This window comes from Xenopus laevis, chromosome 3S (assembly GCF_017654675.1).
Source record: "Xenopus laevis strain J_2021 chromosome 3S, Xenopus_laevis_v10.1, whole genome shotgun sequence".
NCBI lineage: Eukaryota > Metazoa > Chordata > Amphibia > Anura > Pipidae > Xenopus > Xenopus laevis.
Genome location: NC_054376.1, coordinates 14356204 through 14370763, shown reverse-complemented (window position 1 = coordinate 14370763; position 14560 = coordinate 14356204). Strand labels below are relative to the sequence as shown.

The following is a 14560-nucleotide window of genomic DNA, read 5'->3' as shown; positions in this document are numbered from 1 at the left end:
AGAAGTGAACAAGATTAAAGAAGTGAAATGAAAAAGGTGAAAAATGAAGTCCAAGTAACAAGGCTTCTGATTTACTGATTTTTTTTTAAAATAGATTTAATTTGTCTGCACTTATATTAGACTGTGTATGTAAATAACAAAATCCAAGAATAAACAGTGAAAAAAAGGCCAAATGTGAGAGCGACGGACAGTGGATTTTTTTTAATTATCATTTGTAGAAAAAAAAAATTCAACTTACAACATCCAACTAAAACAGCAGCAACAAAAGACAAAGAGTACTGCAAAAATACAGTAAAAGATTTATGGTTATTTTTGCTCAGGACTATGGTAAATTCTCATGAAAAGTTCTGAAGAGTTAATTCCCAAGCGCCGTTTACACCGAAAATAATTATTGCTTTTCTTCCTTCTGATCCTCTTTTTGTTGTCCACTTTCAGAGCTGCTTCTTTCAGATGCCATCTAGTAACAAACAACAAGTTGCAACAAATTAGTTTATTTTTTTTTTTTAAAAAAAAAATGATGTCTAAATTAGCGATGTGCGGGTTGGGTTTTTCCCGACCCGCACCTACGCCTGGCCGCATCATACTTCCAGGCTCATTTTATAGACCTGTCCCACCGATGACATCACAAAAGTGGCAGGGCGAGCAGACGCGTAGCTTTAAAGCAGGAATTTAAAGGTGGTGGGCGGGGAGAGCAGGAGAAGAGCTCAACGCACAACCGTCCGCCACCCGCGAAGAGGAGTGCAAGGCCAAACCTGCGAGTATTGGGCCGGCCCACACATCACTAATCTAAGTATCTCAACTTAAAATCACAGCTCTATATTTACATCTCTATATTTGACCAAAAAATAATTCACTTTTTTTTTTTTTTCACATGACAGTATCCCTTTATGGAAGGGAATCATCCGATCCACTGGCTCCTGTGACTGCACCATGAAGTACTGAGTCAGCCTGGCTGCAGACAAATGGAGTGAAAATTAATACTCACACGTTTGCCTGCCAAAATCCATTGTGTATTTCTGCACCCAGGCCAAACCTTCGTTTATACGCAGGCCAAGAACTGATTTTGTGCCCTATGCCATAGTCAAGGGCATTTGTCAATTTACTATTCATCATGTGATTATCAGTCTCACGGAAATATTAGTCAGTGGTCTGAAATTCCTTATATCTTATATTACAAAGCTGCATTATATTCAATTGAAAACTATTTTGTGATAGTCTCAGCTCCATGACTGCTGATGAGCTCATAGATGTGCTAGATTAGAAGCTTGTACTGAGTAGATTAATATTAATCTAAACTGCATTCTGCTTCACTTGCCCTTTCTTTAAAACAACCAGAGTTACTAAAAGTATTCTGTAAGTGCATTACCAGGAAAAGCAGCTACAAGTTTTATAAGTTGTTCAGTACCTTTTATAGCCATTTTAAAGAAGCCATGGAAAAGACTGATAGTTGCGATTTTGAACACGGGAAGGCACATTTATCAAGGGTCGAATTTTGAATTCATGTCAGTTTTTTTAAAACTATTTTAAAATGGAATGAATTCGAAATTCGACTTGGGGAAATGTATTAAAAAAAAAAAAAAAAAAAAAAAATATCGAAAAACTCCATAAGAGTTTTTTCACCAAAAAAAAAAACACAACTTACAAACAGCTCCAAATTGATCCCTGGAACTCTTCCATTGACTTATACAGTAATTGGTAGGGATGCACCGAATCCACTATTTTGGATTCGCGAACCCCCGAATCCTTTGCGAGAGATTCATCCGAATACCGAACCCGAATATGCAAATTAGTGGTGGGAAGGGTAAAACATTTTTTACTTCCTTGTATTGTGACAAAAAGTCACACGATTTCCCTCCCTGTCCCTAATTTGCATATGCAAATTCGGATTTGGTTCAGCCGGGCAGAAGGATTCTGCTGAAAAAGGCCGAAACCCGGACTGAATCCAGGATTCGGTGCATCCATAGTAATTGGGCACGTTTTAGGTGGCGAATAGTCTAATTTGAATTCTTAAAGGGCATGATAAAGAGTATGATAAGAGTATGATAAATCTCGAAAATTTAATTTGAATTTTTTTAAAAAAAATCGAATCGAGTTTGGATAATACCCTAGTCGAACTTGGCAGTTTTTACCATAATTCAAATTTTCAATTCAACCCCTTAATAAATCTGCCACACAGTGTTGGAGCAAGTGCTCAGAGACTGCACTTTCATATTTTTGTTACCATTAAACTGCAAGCTGTATGGGACACCCTGCCTTTCTGCGTCTCTAAAAATCTTATCTAAACTGGTATAACTATATATTGTTTACTCGGCTGCACCGTTTTCCATACAAATCTAAGTTGGTTTGACTGTAGTTTGCTCAATGTTGAAGAAGTTGTGAATCTATATCTATATCTCTCTCAAGAACATTTGAAAGTTATATCTTTCAACCCTGAACGATACATTATCATCGATTCTTCAGTGCCAATTATTGTTCAACCTTGTTTCACTAACAGATGGAAAAGGAAGTTTTGTTTGCTTTGACAGGGCCACTTTTAAATCAAACTAGTTTAGATCAGCAAACTAATGTGAAAAGGTTGGTAACACACTAGAGAATAAACAGATAATTACCTTTTTGTAAGCCATTTCAAATAATTTAAGGGAAGCCTGTTGGAGAGTTGATGAAGCATTTCTGATGCTCTCGCCAGTTTCTTCGTCTTTTCGTGCCAAGAGTTCTTTTACCTTGCTGATCTCTTCTTTTAGTTTGTTGCACTAAAGAAAATGATAAACGTTGCATTAATGCAATGACAAAGAACACGCCACAACAGTAGTATGCAGACACAGGATTTATTATCCAGAAAACTTGAGACCTAGGGTTTCCGGATAAGGGATCTATCTGATGTGAATCACAATACCTTATATTTAGTAAAAAAACAAAACAAAAAAAACATTTAAAGGTGAAATCAACTCAATAAGATTGTTTTCCCACTGACATTAATTAATGCAGTTGGATGAAGCACACGGTATTATTATTACACAGAAAAACAAGAATTATTTCCTTATACAAGTATGGGACCGGTTATCCAAAAATGATAGGGACCTTGGGTTTTCTGGACAATGGATCTTTCCATAATTTGGATCTTCATACCTTAAGTCTACTAGCAAATCATGTAAATATCAATTAAACCCAACATGCTGGTTTTGCTTCCAATAAGGATTAATTATCTTAGTTGGGATCAAGTACAAGGTACCGTTTTATTATTACAGAGAAAAAAAAAATTTGAATTATTTGATTATAATGGAGTCTGGATAATGGGTTTCTGAGTAACGGATCCCAAACCTGTAATGGAGTCTATGGGAGATGGCCTTCCTGTAATTCGGAGCTTTCTGGATAAGGGATTTCGGAGTAACAGATCCCATACCTGTGCCAGCAAATAATCTAAACGATTTCACTTGTAATCTAGCATGAGAGGTGAATAAAATTGAAAGCAAAGCTAGGATGACATTCCCTTAAAGGACCAGTAACATCAAAAATTTTTAAAAAAATGTTAGTATAGATCCAAAAAAAAACAACAAGACAAATTAAACTTTAAAAAAGCAAACTGATGATCCATCGTGCGATGCTTTATTTTTTTCCCCTGCCTTCTTTATAGGAGATAGCTAGGGAGCAGAAATAGAGCATTGCACGATGGATTGTTGCCTTTTCGGAAGAGGAGTTTCGGTAAGTTATTTTTTAATATAAAGGCTTTACAATTTTAATGTTTAATTTGTCTTGGTGTTTTTTTTTTTTCTATGTATACTAACTAGTTTTTCTTTTTTTTTTTTTTTTTTTTAAATTGTTGTTCCTGGTCCTTTAACCTGCCTAAGTGCTAGTTGTACACCGCTTTGAGGTCTTCATAGTTGGAGTGCAAGAGAGCTCAGAACAGAAAGGGGACAGAGCTGCATGCCAGACAAGGTAGTAACTAAAAGAGATGTAGTTGAGCTGGCTGTTACAGACACACAAAATAAAACGGAATACTGGGAGTAAGGAATGTTATACTAGGTGCTGTTTAAATTAATTTTTTCTAAAAAAAAAAAAAAAAAAAAAAAAAAATCTAATCTAAAAAAAAATAAGTCTGTCTCCTATAGACTCCATTGTTATTAAATAATTCCAATGTTTAAAAATAATTTCCTTTTTCTCTGTAATAATAAAACAGTACATTTTACTTGATCCCAAACAAACAAAGTTGAATTAATCTATTTATTTGGCAAACAATCCCATTGGGTTTATTTACTGTTTAAATAATGTTTTAGTAGACTTAAAAAGGTATGGCGATCTAAATTATGGAAAAACCCCTTATCCATAAAAACCCAGGTCCTGAGCCTTCTTGATAACAGGTCCCATAATTGTATTAAGATGTACCTTATTAATAAAAAAGTAATATCAAACCTCATCAGCTGGCAGCTGATCCTTAAATTCTTCCATTTTTGACTCTGTGTCATGAATAATACCTTCAGCATTGTTTACTGCCTCCACACGCTCCTGAAAAAATAAAAATGAATTTATCAATATATGTAATCTGTATCAAGAACAAACTAAGTATTGCACTGTGATATTTTCATCATAATAGATGATGTAAAGCCCTTCCAACTCATTTAAAGGACATGTAAACCCCTTACACAAAAATGTAATCAGTGACCAGCCTCTTTGAAAAATAACTGCCACTCTGGTTGTTAAAAGGTTGACATTTAGGCTGCAGAGTCCCCTTAATCACTTAGAAATCCTTCTCCTCCTCTTACCCACTCTACCCTCTCTCAGGAATTGGCTTTGGCTTTTGACTTATGAGCATGCTCAGTTCTTCTCAGCTCAGATTACTTAACACACCCTCCAGTCAACAGCCAATGAAGAGATGGCATTACTGGTTTTATTAAAGTACGGTGTGCCTGTGTAAAACTGCATTCTGCATTGCATGAACTTTACAGCATACATGTCTAAATGTTCCGATGAGGTCTCAGAGGAAAAATGGCCACCAGATGAAAGCTTTGATTTATTTTAGGAAAATGTGATGGCGCTGGCAAATGGAGGGGTATATGCAGTACAAATGATGTGGCTTGTGTGGGGAAGATATGCCCAACTTATATACATATACAATGTAGGCTTTACATGTAATTTAAAGAAAGTGCTATTTCTAACACTCTCAGGGTTTAACTGGCTTTGTCACAGGGCATTCAGTCTACTGCAAACCAACAACACAAGCATGGTTTCAAATGGGGTAGCATTTAATTAAGCCTTTTCCTTTCAATGTCATAGGTAATGTGTGATTAGCAGGGGAAGTGGCAAATTTAATGTTACTCTACAGTAACATGTGCTGCCTAGCAATGCAATAAACAGTAAGTTTAAGTTTTTTGCATAAAAGTTTGTAAACTCAACCTATCTGCAGCATTAATTAAATGCTTGAACATGCACTGATCCCGCAAAGAAAGTTTACCCTTTACCTAGATATTCATATCTGAAAACCAACCACCCCAACTGCAAACGTTTCTTCTTCTTCTTTCTATAAATAATAATAATAATAATAATATAATACCTTTCTTCTTCTATCTTCTTCTGCATACTTTTCTGCATTCTTTACCATATTCTCAATGTCATCCTTGCTTAGTCCGCCAGAAGACTGAATAACAACTTAAAAAAAAAAAAAATCAGATTTCAAATTAATGGCATGTATGGGAAGTTACAGAAAGGATTAAGATTCTCCAAACTTTGTATACAGCAAGATAACATTTATCTGCACTCTTCAGAAAGTGATCCATCATGCGGCGCTCAATTTCTCCTCCCTGACTTCTTTATAGGAGATAGCCAGGGAGGAAAAATCGAGCACCGCACAATGGATCGCCACCGTGTCGCCTTTTCTGAAGAGGAGCGGAAGCGGAGTTCCGGTAAGTTATTTCTTCACAAAGTCTTTGCGATTTTAACGTTTAAATTTGTCTTGGTGTTTTTTTTCTATGTATACTAACAAGTTTTACAAGGGATGAGGAAAACACACTAGAAAGAGCAAGAGGCTGAGCAGCAATACAAAACAAAAGCGAGAGATTATACTAAATTCATGATGGTACTTCACTATTGGTGGCTGTTTTATCATTATGAGGCTGAAGAAATGGTGTGTGCATCTTTCAACTATGGGGTAAACGAATCAATCAACATCTCATGAGCATATGATTTGAAGAATAACTTTTACTTTATTTAGGGTGTGCCAAAGAACGATCAGGGCTATAATAAGAGTAGTGAAGAAACATAACTTTTACTATGTTGAAAGTGGCTAAATTTAAGATTTGACACTACCGATTTTCACATTTTCAAACTGAAAACAAGCATTTGGCATAGCTGAAAATAAGGGAAATATAAGTATCTGGAAGCAGAAAGAAGACAAAAAAAACATGGCAAAGTAGCAGCAAGAAAGTAAACAAACAAACATAGGACAAAGTAGGAAGAGATATTGGGCTCACAAAGAAACTGTCCTCCAGCTGTTTCTCTCTTAAAGGGGAACTCCACAAAAACATAAGCTTTTTTGAAAAGTAAACCTAATTTCAAGCAACTTTGCAATATACATCATATAAAAAATATGCAGACTTTTCCTGCAGACGTTTCTGACACTCCCCTAAGCCTAGGCCCCTGCTCTTCTGCTGATCTCTCTGACTACTTTGATGAGCTGGCTGACTACCGTTACTTTGTATCAACAGCCATCTGTCCTCAGCCTGCATCCTCCAAACCCCATAATTCCCTGCAATTCCAAAAAGGAACATATAGTGCAATGCATTGTGGATTATGTAGTTCCTGCATGCTGTCTGCAAGATGTGGAGAAGTTGTTACAATTTGTAACATCAATGTTTAGTCCCTCCTTCCCTGCCAGGATTTCAAATGATGCAGAAAGAGAAATGGCATTTATTCATAGTTTTTGAAGAAACAGGCAACTGTGATGGATATAATAAGGTTTTTTTTTTTTTGTTATTTGGGCCTCTATCAAATTTTGGTTTGGAAGCCGGAGTTCCCCTTTAAGTAAGAGAATGCAGTGTATTTTCTGGCCATATAAATGTATTTATTTAATTATAAGGCCAGAAATACGCTGCATCATCACTAGCTGGTAGGTGAGGGGAGGAGGAAGGGGAAACTTATGAAGAAGAGGTAACATTATTCAGCTAGCACAAGATGGGATTCATGTTGGTATGCTTGTGGGCATAGGTTTAGGCAATATATGCATTTTATGAGTGTGGAAAGGAGGGAGAATTTCTTTTATGCCTCACATCTTAATGACTTGACTTAAAACCATAGATATTTTGCCGACCAATCGCCACTGACTATATAGGGAATCTCAACATCATTCCAAAAGTAATTATGATATACACAAGTGTAAACCTAAAGAACAACCAAAATATGGAAAATTCAAGTGCAAATCTAATGCGGATGCCTACTTTGTTGTTCACGACCTGTTCCTTTGTCTTTTGCCGATACATGAACAATTCCATTTGCATCAATGTCAAAAGTGACTTCAATCTGAGGCACTCCTCGAGGGGCAGGGGGGAAACCAACCTACAGAGGAAAAAAAATTCAGGCCTTATATAAATATGATAAATATTTTAAACAATCTGTACAGTAGAGTATTCAAGTCTGGGGTTGCCCTAGGCACTGAGCCTGGGAGCACTCATCAACGCTTAAAGGGATCCTGTCATTAGAAAACATGTTTTTTTCAAAATGCAGCAGTTAATAGTGCTACTCCAGCAGACTTCTGCACTGAAATCCATTTCTCAAAAGAGCAAACAGATTTTTTTATATTCAATTTTGAAATCTGACATTGGGCTAGACATTTTGTCAATTTCCCAGCTGCCCCGGTCATGTGACTTGTGCCTGCACTTTAGGAGAGAAATGCTTTCTGGCAGGCTGCTGTTTTCCTTCTCAATTTAACTGAATGTGTCTCAGTGGGACATGGGTTTTTACTATTGAGTGTTGTTCTTAGATCTACCAGGCAGCTGTTATCTTGTGTTAGGGAGCTGCTATCTGGTTACCTTCCCATTGTTCTTTTGTTTGGCTGCTGGGGGGGAAAGGGAGGGGGGTGATATCACTCCAACTTGCAATACAGCAGTAAAGAGTGACTGAAGTTTATCAGAGCACAAGTCACATGACTTGGGGCAGCTGGGAAATTGACAATATGTCTAGCCCCATGACAGATTTCAAAATTGAATATAAAAAAAAAATCTGTTTGCTCTTTTGATAAATGGATTTCAGAGCAGAATTCTGCTGGAGCAGCACTATTAACCGATTCATTTTGAAAAAATTTTTTTCCCATGACAGTATCCCTTTAAGAGTTTGTTTCGTTTGTTGTACTTCACCAGTGACACAATGGTATTGAATAAAAGCTTTTCCTTTTCACAGTTAAAGAGCAACTTTTTAATGTAATAATATTTGTTTGCCAATTATAGTTGAATACTTACCTCTTATGGCATTTAGCCCTAAACCCCAACAAAATACTACAAACTATTTGTAATTAGGAGGATATTTCTTACATCATGTCCTGCGAAGGTCCATTTTTTGGAACCTGTACCCGACCCGTACCCGCATTCTTAGCCACTTGGACCCGCTACCCAACCCAACCCGCAAATACCTTATCCGCAACCCGGACCCCCTGACCATCAAGAATCAGGAAGTGCCGTCATTGTAAACCGGAAGTGACATCATCAGAGGTAGGCGTGATCAGAAAAAAGGAGTAAAAATCGCTATTGAGAAGACCCGCGGGCCGACCAGCAAACCCGCGTCTATACCTGCACCCAGGGCTGCCATCAGAGGGTCACAGGGGGGACAGTTGTCCTGGGCCCGCAGGATTTTCTGTCTAAGGGGGGGCCTGACCATGCTCACTTACTTGATTTCAGCTCAGCGCGCTGCCAGTACGACACTGCAGCTGCACGGAAGTTTGTTTCGTTTGTTGTACTTCACCAGTGACACAATGGTATTGAATAAAAGCTTTTCCTTTTCACAGTTAAAGAGCAACTTTTTAATGTAATAATATTTGTTTGCCAATTATAGTTGAATACTTACCTCTTATGGCATTTAGCCCTAAACCCCAACAAAATACTACAAACTATTTGTAATTAGGAGGATATTTCTTACATCATGTCCTGCGAAGGTCCATTTTTTGGAACCTGTACCCGACCCGTACCCGCATTCTTAGCCACTTGGACCCGCTACCCAACCCAACCCGCAAATACCTTATCCGCAACCCGGACCCCCTGACCATCAAGAATCAGGAAGTGCCGTCATTGTAAACCGGAAGTGACATCATCAGAGGTAGGCGTGATCAGAAAAAAGGAGTAAAAATCGCTATTGAGAAGACCCGCGGGCCGACCAGCAAACCCGCGTCTATACCCGCACCCAGGGCTGCCATCAGAGGGTCACAGGGGGGACAGTTGTCCTGGGCCCGCAGGATTTTCTGTCTAAGGGGGGGCCTGACCATGCTCACTTACTTGATTTCAGCTCAGCGCGCTGCCAGTACGACACTGCAGCTGCACGGAAGCTTTTCCCAATTAAGATTTCCTGCATCCTCATTGCTACATTAAGAATAAGTCCCGGTAAATCTGCATTTCTTTTTTTTACTTGCAGGGGGCCCCTGATCACCAATAGCTTTTTATAACCTGGGGGGGGCCCCAAGCCATCAATTTGTTTTTTCACTTGTAAGGGGGGCCCCGTCACTAATTTTTTTTTTTTAAAAAAAAATAAAATATTTATGGGGGGCCCTGGCGTCAATGCTTTTTTTTTTTTAACTTATAAGGGGGCCTGACAATCAATAGCTTTTTAGAACTTGTGTGTGTGTGTGTGTGGGGGGGGGTTACCTTTTTTAGCACGGATGTCTGTGTGGTCTTTTAACTGTAGTGTGGAGTGGGCGGATCTGGGGCGGGGCCCTGAAAATTTTGTTGTACAGGGCCCCGTGATTTCTAATGGCGGCCCTGCACGCACCTTCTACCCACAACACGCACGGTAATGCAGGTTTTTGCGGGTAACCCGCGGGTACCCGACCTGCTGCAGGACTTTACATCATGTGGAGATACTATGCAGACTTGAAAATAAATATGCAATATTTTTGCACTTTAAAAATATTTTTAAAGTATTTTAAAATACTTAAAAGCCCTTTGCAAAACGATTTAGAAAACCCCTAGCATTCATGTTTTATCACTTCACTCAATAACATGTTGGCAAAAAGACAATTTTGGGGAAAACTTACCAGAGAACAAATCTCTGGTATAATATTTGTTTACAAAGAATTACTGTATATAGCAGTACTTATTTTTAATTTTTTTAGACGGTGATCTTTGCTTTAAAAACACATCAAATGCAAAGAGATGCTAATGTGCAAAGTGAGCAAATGCTGTATAGGGGACTTTTTGGAAATCTCATACAAAACACACGGTTACTGCAAGAATTTGCAACTTTGGAGAAAGAAAAGTAGTTGATCTAATCTGAATGTGTTTTCTGAAGTCAACTTACTAAAAGGGCCAGTAATACCTTTCCAAATCCACCTTGCCCATAATGTTACCATACCCAATAACTTTTGTATATTGTATTATCAATTGTTTCCAACTATGAAGGAGTAGGCCATGACACAGTTTGCAGGTTAGGAAGGCTCGTCCACTTGCTTTATTCAGATGCTAAAAACATCATCCCGGCTGCGGGAAACAGACTCACTTTCAGGCAGAACAGTAACAAAAGCTTGAACACCGAGCTATTCAGATTGGATGGTGTCCCTAAATTTTTAATACCAATTGTTTTTTCCTGTGACCTTGTCAATATTTAATGTGTGGTATGCTTATTGTACATTAAAGTGAGACTTCAAAAGCAAAATAGAGTTAAAGGACCAGTAACATCAAAAATTTTTTACAAAAAATTCGTTAGTATACAACGAAAAATAAACACCTTGACAAATTAAACTTGTAAATTGCAAAGCCTTTGTTTAGAAATAACTTACCGAAACTTCACTTCATGTCCTCTTCAAAACAGGCGATACGGCGACCATCCATCCTGCAGTGCTCGATTTCTTCTCCCTGGCTATTCTAGTGACAGCTGTGAAGGAGGCTGAGGCTCCGCTCTCGAGTGCTGGCTGGTGGAGCAGGGTTTGTAGTGGGGTTCCCGATGTGCTCCGAGCCTGCCAGTGCCTGAGTGCACCTCACCTTCCCAGGCTAAAGACCACGATTTGTACTTTCGTGCTGCCTCACAATGAAGTCTGTGTTTTACCGTCGCTTCTTCATTCTCCTTCCTTGGGTGCTGATTGTGGTGATTATAATAGACAGTGACAAGAGGAGATCCCCGGGCTCAGGCAGAGTCCCCAGCGCTCGCTATTACCCCTACTGGAACCGGAGGGTCGGACGCGCAGCTCTCGTGAGACCCCGACCCAGTGATCCCAACGCTAACCTGGGGCTGAACTCTGCCCCTCACAGGAGGAAGAACGAGACTGTGCTGCTCATGATCTATGCCATCACCCCCACCTACAGCCACCCGGTGCAGAAAGGAGAGCTCACCCGCCTGGCCAATACCTTCCGCCTGGTGCCGCGTTTACATTCGATTCTGGTGGAGGACTCTGTGCATTCTGTGCGGGCCCTACATCTGCTCCCCAAAAAGACCGACTTTGATGTGGGCAGTGGAAAAAAAAAAGGACGGGGAGCTGCCGATGCTGCCCCGCTTCCCGCACTGCTCCTATGCTAAAGACCGCATACAGGTGACTGCTTTTGACTCCTGCCCCAGCCAAGAAGCGTCTCACCAGCTCCGTCGGGTGCACAGAGTCCTCCACCAGAATCGAATGTAAACGCGGCACCAGGCGGAAGGTATTGGCCAGGCGGGTGAGCTCTCCTTTCTGCACCAAGCGGCTGTAGGTGGGGGTGATGGCATAGATCATGAGCAGCACAGTCTCGTTCTTCCTCCTGTGAGGGGCAGAGTTCAGCCCCAGGTTAGCGTTGGGATCACTGGGTCGGGGTCTCACGAGAGCTGCGCGTCCGACCCTCCGGTTCCAGTAGGGGTAATAGCGAGCGCTGGGGACTCTGCCTGAGCCCGGGGATCTCCTCGTGTCACTGTCTATTATAATCACCACAATCAGCACCCAAGGAAGGAGAATGAAGAAGCGACGGTAAAACAGACTTCATTGTGAGGCAGCACGAAAGTACAAATCGTGGTCTTTAGCCTGGGAAGGTGAGGTGCACTCAGGCACTGGCAGGCTCGGAGCACATCGGGAACCCCACTACAAACCCTGCTCCACCAGCCAGCACTCGAGAGCGGAGCCTCAGCCTCCTTCACAGCTGTCACTAGCATAGCCAGGGAGAAGAAATCGAGCACTGCAGGATGGATGGTCGCCGTATCGCCTGTTTTGAAGAGGACAGGAAGTGAAGTTTCGGTAAGTTATTTCTAAACAAAGGCTTTGCAATTTACAAGTTTAATTTGTCAAGGTGTTTATTTTTCGTTGTATACTAACGAATTTTTTGTAAAAATTTTTTGATGTTACTGGTCCTTTAACGATTAAATCTCACTACTTACCAATGTAAACTGGCCAAGAAGTTTGTTGTCACATGCCATTTCTCGCTCTCCTTGGTGAACTTTAATTTCTACCTGTGTCTGGCCATCTGCAGCAGTAGAGAATACCTGAAAACAAAAAAACGTTAAAATGTCAAGCTTTTCCAAAGTTTGTAACCAGCATATTTTTTTATACCATAAAGGAGAAGGAAAACCATATCTCACTTGGGGGTGCCAAAGTGATTGTATTTACTTACCTGAAACCCAGAGCCGGTGCTCCTATCAGCAGAAAACTGCACCGGCCCGGGGTTACTCCAGCAAGCACCATGGATCCATCCTCTTCCAGCATCTTCTTTCGAATTGCGGCTGCGCATTAGAGCGAAAGGCCGAAATACGTCTGCCCCGGGAAACTTGAAGAAACTAGAAGCCGGGGGAGGATCGTTCTGTGGTGCTCCCTGGAACAACCCCCCAACACTTGGCACCCCCAAGTGGGATACGATTTTCCTTCTCCTTTAACACTTTTTTCTGATGTCAGAGGCATTGGTTCACTCCTCACTAACAAAAATTTTTATTCCTGTCCACTGTGTAGAATTACAGGGACACTGCAATTCAAAAAACAGTATTTGTATAGGTGTAACATTTCACACGAGCACTACTCTATTATGCCAAAAGAGTGCTGTGATTCACTGGATAAGCCCTAACCCATCAAGTTAGATATCTGAATACAGCTTGTGAAGGGACTGGGCAGCCTTCAGATTTAATTGCAGACTGAAAGTTCTTTTCCTTTAGTCTCAAGGGGTGGCCTCTTGTCTGGTGATCATCTTTGTGGATAATAAGGTCCCCTGCTATTTGTCTAATGTCCTCTAATGTACTCTTGCAATAGAAGAGAGGGAAATTCGGCTCTTAAAGTTACCAGGAGTGGCTTTTTGCTGGCCGTGGTAAGTTGTGGGAAAATACAGAATATATAAATATATATAACATTTATGTGAGGGTATGGAGGGGTGTGTAAGGGTGCTGGGTTCATTTGGAGGGGTTGAATTTATGTAAGAGAGCACAGCTGTACTAGCGATGTGCCCCCGGCAGACAGCAGATGGTAAGAGCAGTGGGGTAGTATCACAGGAACAGCCTCTCGGTGCATTAGGGGCCCAAATCGTCCCTGGGTCCCCACTGGCAGCTTTAAAAGGTTTTCTGTATTGCGGAGGTTGGGTCAGACATTATTGAGCTGGGGGTGCCTTTTTCAACAGCCTCATACAGTATATATTGCTTTGAAGTACCCACTCCCTCTCGTGCAATGTAATGTGCATCTTACTTGAGATGTGCATCTTACTGTGTACCATGTACTGCTGGTGCCATTACACACTGATCCTCACTGTATAATTGTGTTTGTATCCAGTGCAGTTACTATATAATGTACTTGAAATTTCAGTGCCCTCTACTTCTAATTATGAAACTTGCCTCTGAGTGCCAGCACCCACTTCTTTTGACTATTATCTGCTTGGGATTGCAGGACACATTGCCCCTCATTGTATTATGTTCAGTTATGTCAGTGCACATATTTAAGAACAAACTTCCAGTGTGTATGAAAAGGCTTTTATTGTACCTGGCTTTTCTTTGTTGGTATAGTTGTGTTTCTTCCAATCAGTTTGGTAAAGACTCCTCCAAGTGTTTCAATGCCAAGAGATAATGGTGTAACATCCAACAACAAGACATCTGTAACATCTCCAGCTAACACACCACCTTGAATTGCAGCTCCAATGGCAACTGCTTCATCAGGATTTACTGCTTTGCTTGGTGCTCGTCCAAACAAATCTTGCACAGTTTGCTGAACCTTTATGAAGCAAAGCAAAAACACATTGTCAAAAAGTATAATAAACAAAGATTTATATAGTTAAACTTTTCCGGTTTATTTGTTTTTTCCACATCTCTGGTGCCCAGGTGTGCTCAGAAGAGCACAGTAAAGCACTGCTATGATCTATTACACCATTGTCTATGCTATTACAAGGGCCCAACTCAAACACCTTTGATCCAAGTATAACTGGTACACTGTCCATTGCAGCCACGGTGG

The 14560-nt window shown here is 40.3% G+C and overlaps 1 protein-coding gene across 1 annotated transcript in view; it reads right to left on the bottom strand.

Moving 5' to 3' along the window:
- Positions 1-186: 186 nt before the first annotated feature.
- The window catches only part of hspa9.S (heat shock protein family A (Hsp70) member 9 S homeolog), a 41479-nt gene continuing 27105 nt past the window's right edge, over positions 187-14560 (bottom strand). The window contains exons 11-17 of the mRNA NM_001086158.2: positions 14096-14323; positions 12520-12624; positions 7425-7542; positions 5546-5640; positions 4408-4500; positions 2610-2750; positions 187-457 (exon numbers count right to left, since the gene is read on the bottom strand). Coding sequence (NP_001079627.1) covers positions 389-457; positions 2610-2750; positions 4408-4500; positions 5546-5640; positions 7425-7542; positions 12520-12624; positions 14096-14323 — 849 coding nt within the window. The 3' untranslated portion in view covers positions 187-388. The remainder of the gene's footprint in view (positions 458-2609; positions 2751-4407; positions 4501-5545; positions 5641-7424; positions 7543-12519; positions 12625-14095; positions 14324-14560) is intronic.